The sequence below is a fragment of the Mytilus galloprovincialis genome, chromosome 5 (assembly GCF_965363235.1).
Source record: "Mytilus galloprovincialis chromosome 5, xbMytGall1.hap1.1, whole genome shotgun sequence".
Lineage (NCBI taxonomy): Eukaryota > Metazoa > Mollusca > Bivalvia > Mytilida > Mytilidae > Mytilus > Mytilus galloprovincialis.
Window position 1 is genome coordinate 1436227 of NC_134842.1, and position 24479 is coordinate 1460705.

General features: G+C 29.7%; 2 protein-coding genes across 4 annotated transcripts in view; one reads left to right on the plus strand and one right to left on the minus strand.

Annotated features, from left to right (window-relative positions):
• Positions 1-1076, minus strand: part of LOC143074940 (uncharacterized) — a 55016-nt gene extending 53940 nt beyond the window's left edge. Inside the window, exon 1 of one of the 2 annotated variants that reach the window (XM_076250140.1) lies at positions 847-1076. The gene's annotated coding sequence lies outside the window, so the exon portion shown is untranslated. The remainder of the gene's footprint in view (positions 1-846) is intronic. The other variant, XM_076250141.1, reaches the window with a different exon arrangement.
• Positions 1077-1187: 111 nt separating this feature from the next.
• On the plus strand, positions 1188-24243 carry LOC143074941 (DNA repair protein XRCC1-like). Of its 2 annotated transcripts, none has more exons than XM_076250142.1 (15): positions 1188-1322; positions 3452-3541; positions 4131-4238; positions 6608-6766; positions 7374-7433; positions 9270-9384; positions 9852-9940; positions 13557-13710; positions 15567-15735; positions 17323-17436; positions 19740-19876; positions 20498-20549; positions 21351-21650; positions 21999-22074; positions 22750-24243. In XM_076250142.1, exons 1-15 carry the CDS (start codon positions 1272-1274, stop codon positions 22870-22872), a joined length of 1797 nt encoding a protein of 598 aa, XP_076106257.1. In that variant the 5' UTR covers positions 1188-1271; the 3' UTR covers positions 22873-24243. The 2 variants fall into 2 exon arrangements, with proteins under 2 accessions (XP_076106257.1, XP_076106258.1); XM_076250143.1 differs by having other exon boundaries at positions 20501-20549.
• The last annotated feature ends 236 nt before the right edge of the window (positions 24244-24479 follow it).

A 24479-nucleotide genomic window follows, 5' to 3' on the forward strand; every position in this document is an offset into this window, starting at 1 on the left:
AGGTCATTAGTCATGTTGTCTTTTTTTAACCATTTCTACATTTGAAAATTCCTGTACCAAGTCAGAAATATGACAGTTCTTGTCCATTCGATTTTGATGTGTTTTGTCAGTTGATTTTGCCATGTGATTATGGACGTTCCGATTAGATTTTCCTCTGAATTCAGTATTTTTGTGATTTTACTTTTTAGTAGATTGAAAATTTGGGGGATTTTTTTTGTTAATTGATTTTTCTACCGTTATAAGGCATGTAAGGGACTTCGTCCCCTTATAAAAAAAAATATCAGTGGTGTTTTAATTTTCATAAATGAATAAATGTCATGTATGCTCAAGACGTTTTTTTTTTTATCTAATTTCTTTATTTCTAATTTTATCAAGCTTAAATAAAAGTTTTCCTTGGAACTTCCGTCATGCAAAATGTGTATATTGAACCTTGAGATAAAATATCTTTAAAATGTGGTAAAAAAAATAGTTTCCAATATTATTCTTCATGTTCATGATCATGATGATATTAGTCTACAATGTTTTCCTTGGAAAATATAATAATTCAATTAAATTGTTAAATTTTGTTGTTGGCGAAAAAAATATCTGGTGCTGAATTATCGAGGTCTCAATATGACTCCGGGTAGATTTGACCAGGTGATGAAGTGACTATAGAATGATAGAAGTAGAATTTGGTAAACACCAATTTGTCAAATTTCAATGTTTGACAGCTAAATCAGTAATTTTACTAAGTCTAAAGTCATCAAAAATCAAATTAAATCAGATATCATAGACCTGGTGTTAAAAGTAAAGCTCAACATGGCTGCACTCAATTGTAACCTTTACTGGCAGTTAGCTTATTCTTACGTGTTTTTATTTCAATTTTCAGGTAAAAGATCTTCAGATTTTATGTTGTTTTCAAGTGTATGAATGGGAGACAACCAAAGTATGAACTTCCGGAAAAACAATTTGGATGATGCAAATTATAAATAGCAACAAAAAGAATAAATTTCTGCACTAAATGATAAAAGACACTTAATTAATTGAATTATTTATCCATTTAGTTCGTGAAATTGACAATTCACTCTGTAGTTCAGAGGGAGGATCTTTTCCCTCAAAGTGCCCGGAACCGTCTCTTTAATTAACATTAACATCGTATTTCCGTTGTTTGGATTCTTACAAAAACTTGCTGAATCAGGAGCTCGATTGAGGACGATTCAGTATTATGTGTATACTTTAGAATTGTAAAGTAAATGATTAATCAAATGACATTCCAGACTTAATTGGAGAACATGCCAGAAATAAAAGTGAAGCATATTGTATCATGTAGTTGTGCTGACAAGGTAAACACAAGCTTGATCGGAATTCTGACCTGTGCTAGTGTCTTATACACCTTATCGTTAATCCCGGCTGACCCGGCCGCTTGAACTTTTGACGTCAACAACAATCACTTTTCCATTGTGGCGTCAGATATTTTGTTTTATGACGTCAAAATTTTACGGGAACCTGGGTGATTTCCAGCAATGGCGGACAAATAGCGATAAGGTGTATTCTAATGAGACTTCTAAGAGTTCCTTAATAGACCACTTTCGAGTTCATCCCTCACAGAAAAAAACTTGTTAATTATGCGCGCCTTTATAACGTCATTAACCAGATAGAGGGGATCGCTTGTATCCCTGCACTATTAACGTTCATCAAGCATCTTTGTGATCATCATTGTGTAGGATAAACTAGAAATAATGTTTTGTAAGTACTCAATTACAAAATTTTCCTTAATGACAGCAGTGATGATTGTCAATTATCAGATTTTAATTCGCCAAATTATTCGTGCTCCGGCCACTTGCTCAACATTGGAACGGAAGTGACGATGCACCTTAACACAAGAATGATGTTCACCAAAACCAGAGTTTTTGATGGAAATACATCGAACTCATAAATTGTCTATTAGAAGTTCATAGGGGTCTTTAGTCTTTAGAAGTGTCAACTTTACACTATAATCTCTATCTGTAATTTTGATCACTCTGGTAATTTTATGTCTCTATTGTATTAAACTCATTAGTACATTTGTATTTATGATGTGGCACTGCAGAGAAACTAAATAAATAAATAAATAATTAAATAATTAATTTGAAAAAAAAAAAAAAAAAAAATAATTAACCCTTATAAAACCTTAACTATCTATTTTGTGAACCTTCCAGTATCTTTAATAAAAACCCCTAACAAATGTTGAATATCTTCTATGTGATGTTTGTAATTATCATTTTCTGTTGTTGCTAATAGTACTTCTGATTCAAGTGTTAGTTTTGATGTTATGAAATAGAGTGCAGAGTGGAGTTTTTCTCTAGCCTCCTCATAATTTTCACAATCCAGAAGATAATGGTCAACTGTTTCTATTTGTCCACAGCTGCATTTGTCGATGAGTGCTGGGCATATCATTGATTTATATGAGTTTAAATTGCAATATCCTGTTCTTAAACTAGTAGTTATTCTATATATTTCAGTTGACGGTTTGTCTTTTGGAAGTGTATTCTTAACATTTTGTTGAAAGGCATAATATCTCCTTCCTTTTTCACTGGTGTCCCATCTGTTTTGCCATTTTAACATAACACTGTCTTTTGCTCCTTTTTGTATATCTTGTTTAGTAAATATTGGAATACTTTGTATTTTTTCTGCCTCCTGTGCTGCTTTTTTAGCTAGTTGGTCTGCTAGTTCATTACCTTGTATGTCAGCGTGTCCAGGGGTCCATTCAATGGAAACAATGATTCCTTCAGATTTTAGTGCCAATATACCGATTTTAATATCATAATTGGGGGTTTCTGATCCAAGATCCCTCTTACTGTTTTGTCAGATTCCTGTATCCCGCTTACACTATGTACATAAGCAATTTCTCATTTTTTGCTAATTTCCCGTTTTCACGGCACAATAATTTGACTTTCAGGTGTCATGCTTACAAAAAATCAGCAATCCCACGTCATGCTTAGACCCCAATGGCAATGAGACCAACTTAATACTTAAAGAAGACGTTTATAGTGAAAAAAAGACTTTCTAATTTCAGTATTATACTGCCCGGATTGACCTGGGGACTACTGGCCTAGAGGAAAGCTAGTGCAAATAATAGACCCCTTTCGACAAAACATGTTCTAGTTTGTCCTTCACCTTAAAAACTTGTCAATTATGGGTGCCTTTCTGACGTCATTTACCAGATAGAGGGGATCGCTTATATCCCTGCTCTAATAACTTTCATAAAGATCTCAGTGATCATCATTGATAAACTAGGAATATTGTTTATTTAGTCGGTACTTTAACAATTACCAAATTGCTAATGAGAGCAGGGCTGATTGTCAATTATGATTTTTCAATTTGCCAAAAGAATTCTTGCAATAAAGCATCATGGTTTTCTATAAAGGTATATAGGAAATTTTTCTTCTGAGATGAGTGCCTGTGTGTTAATGTTAGAGTTTGTTTATTTCAGAATAATCCAGCTGAAAATTTGTTAAAAGCAGAAGGTTCACACAAGTGGAAAACAACTGGCCAGCCTAAAAATGCTGTTGTTGTACTCCAGGTATAGTTACTATAAACCTGCAAATTCTAAGTAAACAAATTGGATCTGTATTGACCCATGTGTGACAGTTGGGCGGCTGGGCTTGATAAATAAACCTACTTGTATGAACATGTCGCTTGAATGAAGTGAATTTATAAATTTTTTGTTATTTTACCATTTTATTTATGCATTGTCAATTTTGTGTTTCGTTCTTGTATCTGTGACTCTACATTGTAAATCTAGGGTTCACTTTAATAACCTCTCAATACCAGATGTTTTACATATTTTAAGTTCTTCATTAACAGATATTTTAATAAAAAAAAATAAAAAGAGACTGTGATGAACCGCAGACTGTAAGTTTAATAACATTTAGCAAGGAACTCCAGTCAGTGTTAGTGAGGAATGTTGGCTGTTTTTTTGTGTTGAAGCACACTTAAACTTAATATTTAAAGACAAAATCAGTAATAATATTATTTTTTCCTTTGCACAGGCTTTGTGAAATGGATGTAAGAATAATTATCTATATAAATACTTCATCCCTTTGTTTCTGATTACAGAATAATGATTGATATATGAATCAGCATTTATTTCTGATTTTTTCTATTTACAGTTAGAGAAATCAAGCCAGATTAATTCCATTGATGTGGGGAATGAAGGGTCAGCATTTGTTGAAATTTTAGTTGGAAAAGAGACGGCTACAGCTGATCATGATTACAAAGTATAACGAGGATAATAATTATATAGATAAATAATCAATAATTATATAGATAAATAATCAATAATTATATAGATAAATAATCAATAATTATATAGATAAATAATCAATAATTATATAGATAAATAATCAATAATTATATAGATAAATAATCAAACATTGGAAAAATAACGAGGATAATAATTATATAGATAAATAATCAAACATTATATAGATAAATAATCAAACATTATATAGATAAATAATCAATAATTATATAGATAAATAATTAATAATTATATAGATAAATAATCAATAATTATATAGATAAATAATCAATAATTATATAGATAAATAATCAAACATTTGTAAAATAAGGAGGATAATAATTATATAGATAAATAATCAAACATTATATAGATAAATAATCTATAATTATATAGATAAATAATTAATAATTATATAGATAAATAATCAAACATTATATAGATAAATAATCAATAATTATATAGATAAATAATCAATAATTATATAGATAAATAATCAAACATTATATAGATAAATAATCAATAATTATATAGATAAATAATCAATAATTATATAGATAAATAATCAAACATTTGTAAAATAAGGTGGATAATAATTATATAGATAAATAATCAAACATTATATAGATAAATAATCAATAATTATATAGATAAATAATTAATAATTATATAGATAAATAATCAAACATTATATAGATAAATAATCAAACATTATATAGATAAATAATCAATAATTATATAGATAAATAATTAATAATTATATAGATAAATAATCAAACATTATATAGATAAATAATCAATAATTATATAGATAAATAATTAATAATTATATAGATAAATAATCAATAATTATATAGATAAATAATCAAACATTATATAGATAAATAATCAATAACTATATAGATAAATAATTAATAATTATATAGATAAATAATCAATAATTATATAGATAAATAATCAATAATTATATAGATAAATAATCAATAATTATATAGATAAATAATCAAACATTTGAAAAATAAGGAGGACAATGTTATAGAAAAAAACCCAATATAAATGAAAAAAAGAATAAGATGATAATATTGATATACAAAAAAATCATAGATACTTAAATAAAAAGTACAGGAGTGGGTTTGACAGAAAAACAACTTACAACTAAGATTGATCATAAGTATACTGAATTGTTCATCACTTATGACATGTATGAAAAATCTTAGTAATACAATTTTTTTTTAAACTGACTCAAGTATGATAATTATCATGATTATAGGAAACATTTAACATTGAGAATAAAACGGTCAGGATGATGATAATTTTAGAAAAAAACATCTAAACTAAAAAAATATCTAAAGATTTAAACATTTTTGTTAAAGATCAGATTGATAATTAAAGGTAATAATCCCAAACTAATAGATGTAAAATTTAGGACAATAACTTAGTAGAGTAAAAGTTATCCAATTTTAAGAATATAAAGATGAGAATGTAATTACTTTTGAATATCTAAGAATGAAAAATATTGGAATGTAATTAAGATTGTACAATATCAAGGAGAGGACTGATAACACACATCAGCAGATGGATAAAAAAATATAAAGATAAATAGTAATCCACTAAACTGGACACTAAACACATCAGCAGATGGATAAAAAAAATATAAAGATAAATAGTAATCCACTAAACTGGACACTAAACACATCAGCAGATGGATAAAAAAATATAAACATAAATAGTAATCCACTAAACTCAACACTAAAACCAAAATGCAGGACTTGACTTCAAGATGGTTCTGAATGGTACAATATCGGTATAAGTATTCCTGACCCATACATGCTATAAGTAACACACTGAAAATCAAGGTCAAGATGTAAAATTGTTTAACAGTACTGTATCAAATATTGAATATCATTTTACCATGGTGTTGTCAGTTTATTTTCAATTTTTGAGTTTGAATGCCCCTTCGGTATCGTTCGTCCCTTTTTATACAGACATATTCACTATTAAAGAGTATAAAGAACTGATAGGATAGTTTATAGATCATAGAGATATTTATATATAAATCTGACGTATCAATATGTTCATATTTTACCAAAGCATTTGATGATTGTCATATTAAAATGAGATTTTACTTATGGAGAGCTAATTATTAAGAAAATCTTAGAATAAGAAGATGCAGTATAATTGCCCATAAAAAAAAGGTAGGCTTTAAAATGCCCTGAATAATTTAGATGAGAAAACTAACTGATTTATATGTATTAATTAGGTCTAAGGTCATGATATATATGATTATAAGTTTGTTTGTTCAGCATTTTAACTATAGATCTAATGTTTCAAATACCTAAATTTCAGGTAATATTAGTAGCCTCATCTTTTATGACACCACTGGAGAGCAGAAATGGTACCAATAGAAACAGTGTTAGAATGTTTGGACCAGAAAAGTTGTCAAATGCTGTTGCCAGTGAAAAGTGGGACAGAGTTAAAATAGTCTGTACTCAACCATTCAACAAGGTAATTTGTCCATATTCATACCTTCAACAAGGTAATGTGTCAACAAGATCTGTTTAGTTAAAACATATATATTATTTGCATACACATAATTTAAAGCAGACAAATGTAAGTCAGATTGACTTATTTTATAATGAATAAAATTGAGAATGGAAATGGAGAAGTCTTCTCCATACAAGATATTCATTCAATAAATAAAAGCATGCACATATCATATATTATTCAACATTTGTATAATTGGAAAAAATAATTTGTTTTTAAAGTTAGATCTGTTGTCTTCCACAATCTTTGAACTTGAAATAGTAGAAACAATCAGTCTAGATTTTAAGACAATATGATATTTTGGCATAGATGTAATTCATTTGTAAGATATTTTATCTAGGTAAAGAAATTTGGTGTATAATATTCTACTGTTATTACAAACATCTATATTAAGACATCAACATTATCAAGAAGACGTATATTGAAAAGACATTTTTATGTGTCCACACTTGGTGATTTTAATATTTATTTATTGTAATTACAGACATCAGTGTATGGTTTATAGGGAAAAGACATTTCTGAGTGTCCACACTTGGTGATTTTGATATTTTATTTAATGTATTTACAGACATCAGAGTATGGTATATCATTTATAAAGATTCATTCCACTCCAGATAACAAAGAAGAAGTAAGTCAACATTATTTTTATTATCAGTCAGATCACTCTTTTTACTGCAGAATTAAAATTTTTCTTCAACAACCACTTTGTAGACACTTGGGGTAAGGGAGATAAATCTTGTGCATATGTAACTATTTATCGTCAAGTTTTCTTAAGGGTTTATTTCACAACTTGGAACCCACTGTAATCTTTTTGGTAAATTTTGGTACAAGCTATTTTTCATGAGTCAATTTAAATATGTAAAAAACATATACCTTCATGTGTTACTTTTAGGGTAAATTGGGTCAAAATTTTAGACATTGACTCAAAATATCAATTTGTATACAATTTCTATCCTTTGGGTAGATATACAGTCAACTCTCGTTATCTCGAAGTTAGCCGGACCAGAGAAATATTTCGAGATACACATAGTTCGACTCTAACGAAAACCGGAATTTTGACAGAACAAGGGACACACCTCTTGCTTAGCTTGGTAAAGCTGAAATAAATCTGTGTGAATATTGGAGGGGGATCGATATTCTGGTATCAGATCGATGTACTTGTATGTCAAGGTCTTTCATTATTATTATAACATTATTTTTACTTATTCAATTGTTTCAGTTACAACCTTTTCCTATGGCTTTTATCCGAGAGAGTAATTTCCAATCGATAGTTCAGTTATTCAGGTCGTTTATAGTTAACAAAATTGTTTATTTTCGGATACAAGAGACTTTAGAAAATTTAGATTCCTCTTCATTTTGTTTTATCTCACTCTTTCTTTTCAAAAGAAAATACAACAAGATTAAAGACGCCGATTGAGTAGTTTTTAGGTGATCATCAATGGAAGTCATAATCCTTACTTTATACACACCCAAGCTCATTAGTGTAAATCACAATTAATTGTTTTGTAAACATTTTAAATACTTTTTCATGAACATTAACAATGCATCACTAATTATTTATAAAAATTCTATAAAAGATAATCTTCGGTAAACACTCGTGGAAATAGCATGTCATAAATCAATACAGTGGTCAGTGACTTGAAATTTAATTACACGTGTATTGTCAGGTTAACTCTTCAATCCATTTAAATGCCAGAGGTCATGTTTTTACATATGTGTATTAGTTCGAGATAAATAATGAATTTTTAATGCTTTTGTTAACCTTGGGATCGTAAATTTAGTTCGACTCAACCGAAATTTTGACTCATCAGGAGTCGAATTATATACATTTATATGGAACAAAATCACGGGACGACGTGAAAACTTCGACTCATCAGAAATTTGAGTCAACCAAGTTCGAGACAACGAGAGTTAACTGTATTTTATTTTTTGTTTCAAAAGATATACATAAGCAGATTTTGTTGAGATCTTTTAAAGTACATCTTCTTTTCATTCATATGCTTTTAATTTGTATAACAATAGTGAGGACAGAATTCACCTTTACAAAATTTTCAAGATGTTAGAAATTAAAATTGCATTCTTTGCAGTATCTAAAATGACAAAGATAATGTGATCACCACTACAGAACAGGTCAACATGTGAAGGAATTAATTCTCCTGACAACATATTTCTACATGTACCATAATTTTGAATGTTACATCAGCATTGAAAATATCTGATAATGATTTTGATGCTATAGATCAACTGTTTGACACACTTTGTGAAGCATTGAAATTACTTTAGGCTTAAGTGTATGCCAGTTAAAATGCAAAGCTGATACCCTAAAATGTGGAAAGTTTGAATTTGTATTGAACAAAGAGTTAAGCCACCTTAAGGTTATGAAACTGAAGGCAGATATTTACCTTCTAGATTTACACAAATGTTTCATCCATAGATTTAGTTTAGTTTGGATTTCTTTATCCAGGGAACTAAGAAGTTAGGAGTATTTACTGTTAAACCAGAAACAGGAGATGATATAACAACTGGGTCACTGTTTGCAAAAAAGAAAATAGAACCAGTAGAGAAACCAGCCCCAACAGGTAAGAAGAGGGTAATAATGTAAATAACTAGAATACAGTGTATAATCACAGGGCTTTGTGATATCCTTTCAATTACACACAATATAATGTAAATAACTAGAATATAATGTATAATCACAGGGCTTTGTGATATCCTTTCAAGTACACACAATATTTTCAAAGGAAAATCTCAATAAATTTATTTGACCCTATTAAACATTTAAGGGAGGACAAATTTTTTTATGTTTCCTAATTCTCAAAATTGAAATTTTCCAATCAAAAGGCAGCTTAATGTTATAATTGATTTTAGTTTTTGGTTGGCTGAGTTTTATACACCTTATTAATAAAGACATTTATAAAAAAAAATCCTGGATTGTCTTTTAAAGAACTGGCAAATGATAAAAAGACAACTGACAGAAGTCTCTGACCATACTATATCCACTTGTATATCACTGTAATCCTTTATTGACTTTATTATTCTGTTGTAGGGGCAGCCGCTGTTAGAGCAGCTTCTCGTTTGGCTGATGAGTCAATATCTTCACCAAAAATAGAAAAACAGGTCAAAATCACACCAACAGTAAGTATATATACTGAGTAAACATGGTATAAAATGATTGCAACAAATATTTAAAATTTTATATTTCAAAATTAAATTATACTTCTAAACAATAATAAAATCATCCTCACAAAAAACAAAAAAAACCCACAAGGTTAAAAAAACATTCTTTTGACCTTCATTTGAATCAAGTTGGTCATTTGTAGTGTGAAGTGAAATTTAATGTGTTTTAAAAAATGTAAGGATCTATGGCAATAAACAAAATAATTTTTTTTTTTTTTTTTTTTTTTTTTAATAAAATAATGTCTTTATTGCACTTTTCTTTGCTGTTGTAACAAATTACTCGACCTACAGCAGTTGGCCGAGTATCCCTGTGAATTAGTCACTGGATAACCAGGGAATTTATTCAGTGAATTAATATATAAGATCATAGTTTGTTAGTTTTACAGTTCATGGTTATTACATACATTTTACAAACTATATTGTTTCATAATTACGGAAAGTGTACAGTTTTGTCCGGTTTTGTTTCTAAAGATTAAAACTTTATGATCGTTGACCTTTAACCTTATTGATGAAAACCGTTGAAGCTTGTTGATCAATTGTCCGGATTAATTTATATGTTTTATTGATACACACGAACAACTTAAACTTTAGTTAAAAATTACATGTGGTAAGTTTCGACGTTGTAGTTGGAAATTCATTTGATTAAGTGATAAAGTGTGTATAAAAGTATTTTGAGACAAAGTTCTGTACATTTTCACAAAGCATGCTGTTTTGGTATATTACCACGTGCTCAGATATATTGTCAACTTTTGCTACACAAATTCTATACCTAAAAAAAATATTGTATCTAGCTATTCATGATCATATGTATCTTTTTACATCATTTAAAAATTTGCTGTTTTTAGCATTAATATATATGTTAATTTCGTATGTGTTTAAAAATTCATTTCTGAAAACTGTATAAGCGTCTATGTCTTTTTGTTTATAATTTGATATATGAGTACTTTTATGAATTGAATATAATAAGACAGTAAGGAAGAGATTTATATCATTATACATAGGATCATGTATTTTATAGCCCAGTACTAAAGTTTTAAAATTAAAAATATGTGACCCAATTTTGATTTTGCTTACAAGTACATATATTTTCTTCCAAAATTCATGAAAGAATTGACATTTGAGAAAAAAGTGTTCGTAATCTTCAGTCACATTACACAAGTCACACATACTTGTTTCTTGTATGTGCCATTGTAGTAATAATTGTTTACATGGTAGGATGAAATGGAGTAATTTCCATCTTAACATTTTATATTTGTTATTAATTAAATAGGTAAAAGTAAATTGAAGCACATTATTTATTGGAGTGATTGATTCTAGATTGAAGATGTTTTTCCATTTGGAGAACCCTAGTGGTCTCTCCTCATTTTTGTTATTTAAATAGTTATATATATCTTTGGATGACATGTTTTCAATTAGTTCTGTTTTTTTGTTAACAATCAAGGACAAGTTTAATTTTGTTTTTACAGAAGTTTTCAAAGATTTGTCAGATTTTAATGTACTAACCCATTCTTTTGGAATACAATTTTTCAATTTTAAAAGTTCTGAGATCCAATTGGTTTTTGAGGTTAGTTTCTCCAATATAAGTTTTTGTGATATGTGCCCTTTTTGGTCAATTATATCATTAATGAAAATAATACCATCTTTTATCCAATTTGGGTAAACTAAACATTTTCCTTTAAATTTTATATTTTTATTACCCCACAACATTTGCTGCCTAATATTTCTAAAATTTATGATAGGTGTATTACTTGTTGGTGTATTATATGCTTCATACCAGCTCTTTAATATGTTCAAGTAAAATGTGGGTAGAACATTACTTAAATTAGGTAATGATTTTATGTTGTCAGGCATCATATGAAATATAAGGTTGTTTTTACCAAATTTATTGAAATAATATGTTGGAATGACTTTCCAATTAGCAAATTCTTTTGCCGTTAATCGTTTAACCCATGAAATATTTAGTGCATTTAAGAAGCAATCAATGTCTGTCATTTTTAGACCTCCATTTGTGTAATCTTTGGTAAGTGTTGAACGTTTTACCTTTTCTTGTTTATTATTCCATACAAAATTATAAACAAGTTTTTAAAAATCTTTTATGTACATTTGGGGTATTGAAACAACCGAAGCCAAAAAAGTAAGATTAGGTAAAATAAGCGACTTAACTTTTCCCAATCAAGTATTAATTTTTTTGTCTGTTTCATTGTTTTTTCAATATTTAATTTGTCACATTCACTTTTATCTAATCCAAAGTAAACACCTAGACTTTTAATTGGTTCTTTGCTCCAGTGTATATTTTCAATTTTTTCTTTACAATGTTTAAGTCTACCTAACCATATACCTTCTGTTTTAGATTTATTCAGTTTCAAACCAGAAAGTGTTCCAAATATTTCTATTAGGTTTAATGCTTGGTGTATTTCATTTTTTGAACTGAGAAAGAGTGTTGTGTCATCAGCCAATTGGGAAATTTTTAAACTGTGCGTTTTTTCATCAAGTTTAATTTGAAACCCTTTAATGTTTGAATCTTGTCTTACTCTACAGGCCAGGATTTCAACTGCCATAACAAAAATAAGAGAACTTAACGGACATCCTTGTTTTATACCACGGTGAAGACTGTAGGTTTCTGAAATCCAGCCGTTATTAGACAGGCATCCTTTAGTATCATTGTATAACGTTTTAACCCATTTTAAGAAGGAGTGTGGTATTCCAAATTTTAGTAGAGATTCATACATGAAGGGCCATTCTAAAGAATCAAAGGCTTTGGAAAAGTCTATGAACAATAAAACCCCATCTATATTAAATTTTTCTGAGTAGTCTATAATATCTTGAATCTGGCGAATGTTAAAACCTATGTACCGATTTTTTATATATCCATTCTGATCGCTATGAATAATTTTGGACAACACCATCTTTAATCTTTGCGCTAAGGCATAGGCCATAAGCTTAGTGTCTACATTTAATAAAGTGATTGGCCTGTAGTTATCTAATGATAATGGATCATTTTTTTTATATAATAAGGAGATAACACCTATTTTTTGGAGAGTTGTCATTTCTTCTTTTTCATAACATGTATTAAATACTTTCACTGCAGATTCTTTTAGGTATGACCAAAATGTTCGATAAAATTCTACACTGAGACCATCTAGTCCAGGGGATTTATTTAGTTTCATGTTAAATATAGCATTTGTACATTCTTCTAATGTTAGGTTGCCCCCCAATAGTTCACTGTCACTATTGGATAGTGAGTGATCTATCTTTGTTTGACTTATATAATTTTTTATTTCTGAAGGGTCCGGTTTAGTACTTTTATACAAATTTTGGTAGTAATTTTTCCCTAGAATAAGAATATCCGACGCGTCTGTAACAATATTACCATGGTCATTTCTAAGGGCGGAAATAATTTTCAAACAAAAAGATCAATATTTAGAAGAAGGCTTGAAGGATGAGGTATAATTATAATTTAATAATAACAGATAAATTGCAATAAATTAAAATAATTTTGATGCCAATACATGACTTTATCAATCTATTTCTTTGTTTGAAATTGCTATATAGAAAATATCCCCTTTTTTTCTAGTCACAGAATAAAAGGAAACATACAGAAGATTCAGATGATGAGCCCTCTGGCTCTGGTACCCCAGTCCCATCACTGAAGAAACAGTCAACCAGTATCAGTTCAACAGCTTCGTCTGCAAAAAGTGAATCAGTACCTCCATTAAAGAAAACTAAATGTAATGTCAACAAAGTTAGGATAAAACTACAAAATAATTATATAGAATATGGGTTGAACTAAACATATTTATAACTTCAAAATAGTTATAAATGTTATGTTTTGAAGACATTATAGTTTACTTAAAGGAAGTTACTAACCATATAATGTGAATATTTAATCTCTGAGTATCCAGTATATATCAAAGGTAGATATTTTGTTTGCCAGTCAGATGTTGTGTTTTTTCCATCAAATTATTTACAATTAGTTCCATTTGTATTAAATGATACTATAAAAACTCCTTACAGTTTCACAAAATATACTAAGAGCAATCTTATTTAGACTAAAATAGATTTTTTTTTAAATATTTCATTTAATTATATGGAAAAAACTAGATTAAAAGTTTATTTTTTCTAGAAAAATTGTAAGAAATCTGATACTTTCATAAACATTATTAGTGTGAAAATGTGACACGATGAATATCACCCTAATGAATTCTTATGCTTAATCCAACTCATATTAGACAACCAGTGTCAAAGTTCACACAGTAAAGTCTAAAGCTAACAATGTAATACATATGAGCTATAATTCATAATGCTTGTAGTTATTTAGGAGATAACTGTATTGTATTTTAAGCTCCGACGGCATCAATTGGGGATTTGATGGTCGCAAATTAAGTTTACTGGCGACGCGTTAGTGGAGACAGTAAACGGGTATTTGCGACCATCAAATCCCAAATTGATGCCGTGGGAGCTTAAAATACAATATTGTTATCTCCATTCTAATGAAACTGACAGAAAACAACGTTAAAACATGTATTACCTGTTGATACTGTTTATAATGCTTTTTTGTCATTTTTTATTTATACGGATCTTGTCTGTACACCAGCTTTGATTATTTGTAATATCTTCACTTATTCTTACAACATTTGTATAAACTTCAAGATTATAAAAAAAACGTTTTTTTTCTAAAGTGAACATTGATTGGTTAAATATTTCTCAGTCATGTCCTGTTTTTGAATTTGTTTGTTAGCTTTTTGGTCATGAATGTTTGTCTCTAATATTTAATTAACTGTGCATTTGTATTCAGATATCGCAGATCAAATTTATTCGTTCATTGTTTAATCATACGTTTTTTGATTGAGTTAAGTCTGCCAATTGATATTTTATCGTATGTTTTTCTTTGTTGTGATGTTATGCTATTGTTTCAGAAAAAGGGAGAAGGTTTGGATCCATTAAAACGTTTAATCCCGCTGCAAATGTTTGCACCTGTCCTAAGTCAGGAATCTGATGTACAGTAGTTGTCGTTTGTTTATGTAATATATACGTGTTTCTCGTTTCTCGTTTTGTTTATATAGATTAGACCGTTGGTTTTCCCGTTTGAATGGTTTTACACTGGTAATTTTGGGGCCCTTTATAGCTTGTTGTTCGGTGTGAGCTAAGGCTCCGTGTTGAAGGCCGTACTTTGACCTATAATGGTTTACTTTTTAAATTGTTATTTGTATGGAGAGTTGTCTCATTGGCACTCACACCACATCTTCCTATATCTATTTAAAATCTGTCATATGCCGTCTGCGCTTGCGCATACGTCCCATAGCATCAATTGTCAATTGATGCCATGTAAGAAAGTGACGTTATCCAATCAAAATGAACGTTACAAACAATGTTGCATTAGAATAAGTGATGTAAGTTATACATGTACTCAGTTTTCAGATTGACTGCTTTAGCATAAAGTATGCAATATAAAGGAGATTAGCTAAACAAAGAATAAAAAGGCTTGTTCATACTTTGAAATCGTCACTGTACACCATTTTATGAAGTCAATATGTACTTATTCAAATATTAATGAGTATTTTATGGGATTTAATGTGTTTTTTAGCTGAACCTCCAAAGGAATCTGCAGTGAAAGCCTTTGGTAAATTAATGGAAGGTGTTGTGTTTGCTATGAGTGGGTTTCAGAATCCTTACAGAGCTGAGCTCAGACAAAAAGCTGTAGACATGGGAGCTGTATATAAACCAGACTGGGGGAAAGGATGTACTCATCTCATGTGAGTATATAGTCATCTGACTTATGTATTTACTCATTTCATATGATTTTATATTTATCTCACATATTGAAGTTCTGCTCTAATATTAAAATTGAGAGTGGAATTGGGGATTGTCAAAAAAAACTAAAACCCAACCAAAGAGCAAAAAACTGAAGATGTCCACTAATGGGTCTTCAGCACAGCAAGAAATTCCTGCACTCTGTGGCAGGCTTCAGCTTGCCCCGAAACAAAAATGTGTACTTGCTCAGTGAAAATGTATGTCATACTAAACTCCAAAACATATAAATTATCTAAAATTGAAAACCTACAAGAGACTAACAAAGGCCAGAGTCTCCTGACTTGGAACAGGTACATACATGTGGTGGCGTTTAATATGTTAAGTGAGATCTCAAGCCTCCCCCCTCCCCTATACCTCTAGCTTATATAGAAAAAGAAATACACAGCAATAGGCACAGTAAAACTCAGTTTAATAGAAGTTAATCGAATGTCAATATAGGTAATAAAAGAAACTAAGCAAAATGACAATGATACATAAATTAACAAAGGACTACTATATATATAGCTATCAGTTACTGACCTACCAGCTCCAGAAATCAATTAGTTTACATTCAGCTTAAAAAGGTCTGAACTCCTTCTTCAAACATTGAACATATTTCTGTCATTTTTTTTTATAGATTTTCCATGATCTGAACATTTAAAGTTTATTTGAAATTAGAATCATATTCAAAACAGTGTGGTCCTGGCCATTGATTGACGACCTAAATTATCCCATTGACTGGGACAGATTAAGTGAACGTTTGTCGGTAACGACCATTGCTCACTTCTTACTTATTATAGAATTTAAACTGTGGGGTCACCATAGGTTCTTAACGCCTTTAATAATAAAATAATTCGAAAAATTATTCAGGAATAACCTTTATGTTTTGATTTATGTTATTGATATAAATCAACACATCGTATTATTCCGGATTAGTTTTTCGAATTACTTTATTTAGGTGTTGAGAACCTTATGTGACCCCACAGATTCAGTGTCTTTAACAAGTACATAGTGATTGATACCGACAAACGTTCACCTAATCTGTCCCAGTCAATGGGATAATTTAGGTCGTCAATCAATGGCCAGGACCACACTGTTTTGAATATGATTCTAGTATGTTTACAGGTGTTTATTTGTGATCAGTATACAGTTGACAATGTGTTTATTTGTAATGAATATTATTACAGTGTGTTATAAAAATAGTGAAGACTTTGAAACATTCACCTCACTGATCAACTGGTAATGTCATTCTGAAAATACAACAAAATAAAAAGCACAGACAATGTTTGTGTGGTGTAAAATTCAAGAGCAAATAATATACCAATATAAGCATATTGGCATCAGAAAATTAATTTTCAATCTTTTTAATGATTATCTCCCTTAGAATGTAAAAATAGTTTTAATATAGGTCCCAGGTTTATTTGATTGAGATTTATATACTGTCTGTAACTTCTACTTTATTTGTTATATGTATCTATAAATATATAAATAATTTGATGTGATATCAAATGTATACCATAAAATACTTGTACAAGGTTCTTGTATTACAGATGTGCTTTCTCTAACACACCCAAATATAACCAGGTCAGAGGGAAAGGGAAAATAGTCAAAAAAGATTGGATATTACAAAGTTATAAACAGAAGAAACTGTTACCATGGAGAAAGTAAGTGTTTACATTGTTGTCATGGAGACATTGTAAACTATATACCACACAGAATGGCAGTACATTGCATAGACAATTTTACTTCATATCCAATCGAACATTCAGTTCTATACATTATAACCAATAGAATAACACTCTTAAATATATTAAGGACTCAAGGAGACAACAACCCATATACACAAATAACCAAACAACTTTTAAAGGTCTACATACACTCTTCAATGAACAAAAATGCATGTGTATACTTTGCTGTTTATATGCAATTTAATATCTAATTGCCACAAAATTACTATAGAAGAAAAAGGTTGATAATGCAAGGCTTATTGATAAGAAAGAAAATAATTAAATATGTTTAATTGTAACATAAATTGGATTTTTTCCTTTGATGTTTTTATGAAATAATTTGCTTAAAATTGTGGTGAGGGAAAACCATGGTATATTATATGCAAATTTATGTTGTACCATACTTTGCTAATTAAATATGCAACTCGACTAGAATCCAAAGGAAAAAAGGCGGAGCTTCAGCCATGGTATAACATATTCATTTTCATGTTATTCCATGGCTGAAGCTCCACCTTTTTTTTTTTAAATGTATCCGCCTCTAAAATATTTCGGAAACTGTAAAACGTACTAAAAGGTCAAGATCTTCATTTGTTTTCATTTTATAAGAAAAAGCAATAAATTATGTGTACCACATTTCAGGAAACCCTTTTCAAACTACATAGGATTCCCTTAATTTTCGAAACAATTACTAAATGTTTCTTCTTTCAGTTTTGAAAAAAATAAAATGTAAAACTATCATTTCCTTTGCAAAAATTCAATTTAAATTTGATTTAAAAAGGGGGGTACCTATACAAAAAGGAATAAATATCGGCTACAAATATCTGTGAAAAAACATGATTAGGGGACGTACACCGTATCTACGCCCCTGAATCCGCCACTGTTAAAATATTGTTTTATCATTAAAATTGTGTTTTAATAAATAATTTAATAAAATAACGGAAGAGAAGCATTTTTCAATTAGATGAAAATTCTGTAAAATATGATTTGAAAAAAAAAAAAAAAAATTCTTACTGCATTAGAATAATTATTTAATCCTTGTCGCTGGAATCCGACACTTTTGTTTACCTCAGTCTGATGACATTATGAAATTACCTGCGCCTACAAAGTGACTTGCGCGAGCTTCCATTTCATTGGATAAAACTGTAACGTGATCAATTTCCAATATTAGTTGAAGGTCTTGAAGCTGTCAATCATTTTATTTATATTACAAATTTTATATACCATGTGTCTTACTCATTAACATATTTAAACAAACTCATCCTTCGGATTCGTTTGTTTAAATATGTTAACTCGTAAAAACCATGGTATATATAGTACTTGTATTGTGAACTTGTTTTTATGCCCCTGCCGTAGTGGAGGGGGCATTAAGTTTTTCCCTTGTTTAAAGTTGGTTTCTATTCTCTATCGTTAGTTTGCATCAATCAAATGTTGTGAACTTATAAAAAATACTTATTACCATAAAACACAGATCAAGTTTGAATTTTAATGACTTCATTTTTACTGTTGTAAAGATGTCCCTTTACAAATGGAAAAATTGCTGAATTTTTCGTTTCCCTTCTCTAACTTTAGTTTGCTTCAACCAAATAGTATGAACCTAACAAAATGCTTATAACAACAAAACACAGATCAAGTGAGAATTTTGGTGGCGTCACTTTAACAATTTACAGTAATGTCCCTTTACGAATGAAAAAATTGCTGAATTTCATTTTCATTATAAAACTTAAATTTGCATCAACCAAATTAATGAAACTTATACACAATACTTACTACGACAAAACTCAAATCAAGTACATATTTGGATAGTGTCAATTTTACAGTTCTTCAGTTATGTCCCTTTATAACTTTATATAATCTCAAGCAGAGGCATCATCTGTGTCCTATGGATACATTCTCTATTTTTTGATATGATTATTGTCCTTAGAACATGAAACCAAAACTTTGATAATTATATAGACAGCTATAAAAAAAAAAAAACATGGTGAAAAGAAATAAAGTTCATGTCATATATACATTTTATAATTTTTGTTTATAAACCTTTTAGGAGTAAGATGCAATTTTTACTGACCTTTAATTTATAATTAATAAAAAGGTTCATACTATATATGGTTAGGTTTAAATGGGTATGAAGGTTACAAACAATGTTGCATTATAATTCTTTATTGATGTTTGTTATTAAATTTTGCATTGATGATTGATTAATTTGTTTATTTGTTTACATTGTTGTTACATTTGTTGCTTAGTTACCGTCTTGGCGATGCTGACTCACCAGATGAATCCAGTACTGATGAGGATGATTATGTTCCCAAAAAGTATCCTCCAAAGAAAAAACCATCTGAAACTAAACCACCAAAGAAAACACCACCTAAACCAAGCAAAGGTAAGCTTACCAATGAAAACCTCATCTAAACCAAACAAAGGTAAGGGACGACATCAAAAGTTCAATGAAGGATAAAAAAACTTAATTCAAATAGTTTTTTCACTGACCCCCCTACCCCCCTATTAACTTAGTTTGGGAAAAATTGATTGACCCATATGGATATATGTAAAAATCAATGTCGGATAACCAAATCTTGCAGCAGTTCAACCCCCCCACCCCCAAATTATTTAAATTAATTCAAGAATAAAGAAAACCCCACCCAAACTAACAAAAGGAAAGTGGTGTATGAACTCTCCAAATCCTACTTACTTTAATATACTCACTTCTCTCTATATGTTGATGATAAGATGCATGGCTTACTGACTAAAAGAAATACAGTAAAATATAACCTACCAAGAAAATATGATTGCATTAGCGAATAGACCAATTGATGAACTCTTCAAATACATATAATAAAACTACTTATTAATATTAATTATTCTGAACAAAAATAAACATTAATGTTAAACACTCTACCACACATGTACTGATTTTATTTAATGTTAAACACTCTACCACACATGTAATGATTTTATTTAATGTTAAACACTCTACCACACATGTACTGATTTTATTTTTCAGAAGCAATGGACATGTCTGATTCAGGAGATGACACAGAAGAGGAAGTTAGGAGGTATGTATATATATTTTGTCATGTGACTTTTTACACCCTCAACCATCTCATTGCAAAGTTCTTTCATGTTGCTGAATCTTGTCTGAATTTATTTAAAAGTTTTAGAAAATGTAATGTTTTAAAAGCAATATTGCTGATGATGAACCTTGAGTAAATCTGTGTATTAGCTACAATTTTGAACTTGCTATTTATATAATAATGACTGTCTTCTTAGCCGTATTTGGCACAACTTTTTGGAATTTTGGATCCTCAATGCTCTTCAATTTTGTACTTGTTTGGCTTTATGAATATTTTGATGTGAGCGTCACTGATGAGTCTTATGTAGACGAAAAGTGCATCTGGCATACTAAATTATAATCATGGTACCTTTGATTACTATTTACACCACAGGGTCGGTGCCACTGCTGGTGGATGTTTCGTCCCTGAGGGAATCACCAGTCCAGTAGTCAACATTTCTGTGTTGACATGGATATCAATAATGTGGTCATTTTTTTTAATTTCCTGTTTACAAAACATTGAATTTTTTCGAAAAACAAAACCATTTTCCCAGGCAAGGATTACCTTAGACGTATTTGGCACAACTTTTTGAAATTTTGGATCCTCAATGCTCTTCAATTTTGTACTTGTTTGGCTTTATGAATATTTTGATATGAGCGTCACTGATGAGTCCTATGTAGACAAAACGTGCGTCTGGCGTACTTAATTAGAATCCTGGTACCTTTGATAACTATTTATATCTAGGGTGATGAATTGAATCGAGTTATTGTTGATGCATTGTGAGAATGACTGTTTTATATCTAGGGTGAAGGCAGAGATAGATAATCCAAAGGGATCAGTGAAAAAAGATGATGATGATCCTTATAATGCCTCTACTGATGAAGAGGCCCCATCATCATCTAAAAAGGAATCACCAATAAAGAATGGAGCCCAATCATCATCCAAGAAGGAATCACCCAGTAAGAATGGAGCAGTAGATGATGGAAATGATTCAGGCTTTCCTGAACTACCAGACTTCTTTAGGAAGAAACATTTCCTTCTGTATGGAGAATATAATGAGAGAACAAGACGTAGTATGGTACGATATATCACAGCTTATGATGGGTAAGTCAGATAAAATATAATAATATTTCTTGTTTAATGAGAATGCTTTAGACTTAATTCATTTCAAATTAGATATATCTTGTAAAGAATGTTATATTGAAATATGGAAAAGAGGGGGGGGGAGGTGGTAGGTTTCCAGCTATCTTTATAATGATTTTTTAAAAGAAATTTTCTACCTGTCAGTGTTATAGTTTTTATTCTGTTATAGTTGCTGTTTTTTTTCTACACATTGTGTATGTTATTTGGCCCTCCTCTGGCTATTTTATACATGAGCATGCTCATAGCTGTGAATTAGCTTTATGTTGTCAACCTTAAATTAATGTGACAACTGGATATTTATAATTACAGGGAGTTAGAAGACTATATGTCTGACAAAGTTAACTTTGTGGTCACCAACTCAGAGTGGGACCAGAACTTTGATGATGTAAGTACAATGTACTAGTATATAGAGAAGGGACTGAAGGGACTAATATAGAAGGGACTAAAGGGACTACTATAGAAGGGGTAGAAGGGATCAGGGAGGTGGGGTATGTCTTTATTTCTGCTGCAAAGTCCTTTTGTCTATTAGACAGAATTCTCCTCACCTTTGCTTCCTTTCATGGACCAGCAATCAAGACAAAGTTTTTGTTGTCAAGTTTGTATCTCAGATCGGTACTGTCAGCAATTGGTAAACTACATTTGGTGTATTGTAAGATGTACATGTCTGGCTCACAGAGTTCATTTAACCTTGAATTTACTTTCATGGTTCAATAGTCAACATTATTTTTCACAGGTCTATATTTCAGATACTAAATACAATAAATACAATAGGTTAACTACATTTTGTGTATTAAATTATTGTAAGATGTACATGTATCAAGTTGACACTGATACTTTTATAGGTCTTGCTCGGTACTGATGAACGTTTTGAGAAAATAATTCATTTTTTTCTCAAACTTTGAAGACATGAGTCAGAGTAGCAGCTGCAAGCTCTTGAATATTTAAATGACCATGAGTCCTAAAAGATATGAATGAATTGAATATAGACTGTGAAAAGATCTCCCATTAATACCTTAAGTATAAACAAACAATTTAATGAGATAGTCGTTTATGTTTTCAGGCTTTAACAGACAATCCAAGTCTGATATTTGTAAAGCCAATATGGGTAGCCAAATGTCATGACAGATCCAAGTTTGTACCATACCAACCCTATGTTGTAATTCCAGTGGATGATGATGATTAGATCAACTTTTGACTATACCAACACGACGTCATAACTCCAGCAGAACCATGCTGACATCATAAATGTTAATGTTGGAACACATAGTGTGGTAGAGTTTGTTGCATTAAAAACCGTTAGAGACATTTGGTAGTGGAATGATTCCATATGAAATACTGTAAATTCAGATATTATTACATGCATTTATTATTTAGATTTTGTCATTTTAAACTAACACTCGATTTTAATTTTTTGTGATATTGAGAAAAATCCTATTCAATTCATATAAAAAATCTCAATATGCGAAATTAAATTATTGCAATTATAACCCTGTCTCATATTTGCAAAAATAAAAACATGGCAATAATATCTGAATTTACAGTACTTCATAATTTATTTAGACTTTGTCAGGTGATATAATATAATACTACCTCTAGCTTTTAAATTTGATTAATTTAGAACAGAGTATAATTGTTTTGGATAATGAACAAATTAATTTTGTATAATGTTCATCCATTTTATGATTAAAAATTGTTACAGCTAATTTCCTAAAGCATGTAGAGCAAGACTTCAGTTAGCTTGCTTGCTTTTTTTTTTATTCAATAACAATCATTAGGATATCACCCAATTAAATTCAAATATTATATATACAGGCTAAACTATGCCTATATATATTGTTTAAAGATGTCAATCTTATTTACAAAGCTTGTATAAACAATTATACAAACAAAGCAAGCAAGCCAACCAAAGTTTTGCTTTACATGCATAAGGAAATTAGAAGTAAAAGGTGATTTATTAGATTGTTTGTTCACTCTTTAAATCTGATTTTCAACTTAATACACAATTATACATGTTAGTTTGTGATACGGCTTAGGCATTTTTGTTAACATATACATTGAATTCTTGTTTTATACAATGTTGTTAATCTGTAAAAATGCCAATTATAATTGTTGTCAGCTTTTTAAACCACCATACATGGTTGTAGTCATGTATTTTATTGTTGTATGTTTGAAGGCAGCAGAAATTATGGTTCAGTAATCAATCAATATGAAGTAATGTAATATCATGGATGTACCTAATGCTAAAAAGTATAGTGTTGATTTTTTAGGGGTTCTTACTTAAGTTATTTGGTCAATACATAAAGTATGAAAACCTATATATTCAAACTAAAAAGCATCATATTTTTGTTCTAAATTTGATGCAAAATGATAGTTATTGATTTAATCTTACATTTTGACTGAAACTTATACATGATAGAAAGGCAGCTAATCTAACCAATAGGAATTAATGTACATGTAATTATTTGGATTATCGAAACTTATTAATGCTTGAAAAGTTTCTTTACATGTGTATGTTATAGATTTTTTTTTTTATATTAAATGAACTAAACAAAAATGTCTGACTTTGTCTTTATATCATTAATTAGCCTCTATTGATTAACAGGTTTAAGGTTTGTTAGAATATTTGGCAAAGTATGACAGTGTTTACACAATTCCAAATACAGAGAAGTCTGGTGATTAGAAAAGGTTCAAGGCTGAAAGTTTTGATGCATTTTTTGTTTCAGAAAATAAGAAATAATTCCATAATCTTGATGTGCATTTATATCTCACCTTGACAGTCAAAAAAGCTAG

What these genes read in the sequence shown, in the direction of transcription:
- LOC143074941 (XM_076250142.1), top strand. Translation starts at nt 1,272, where the DNA reads ATGCCAGAAATAAAAGTGAAGCATATTGTATCATGTAGTTGTGCTGAC. An exon ending in ATGCTGTTGTTGTACTCCAG is followed by an intron (nt 3,542 to 4,130) that starts GTATAGTTACTA and finishes TTCTATTTACAG; the next exon opens with TTAGAGAAATCAAGCCAGAT. An exon ending in AGAGAAACCAGCCCCAACAG is followed by an intron (nt 9,385 to 9,851) that starts GTAAGAAGAGGG and finishes ATTCTGTTGTAG; the next exon opens with GGGCAGCCGCTGTTAGAGCA.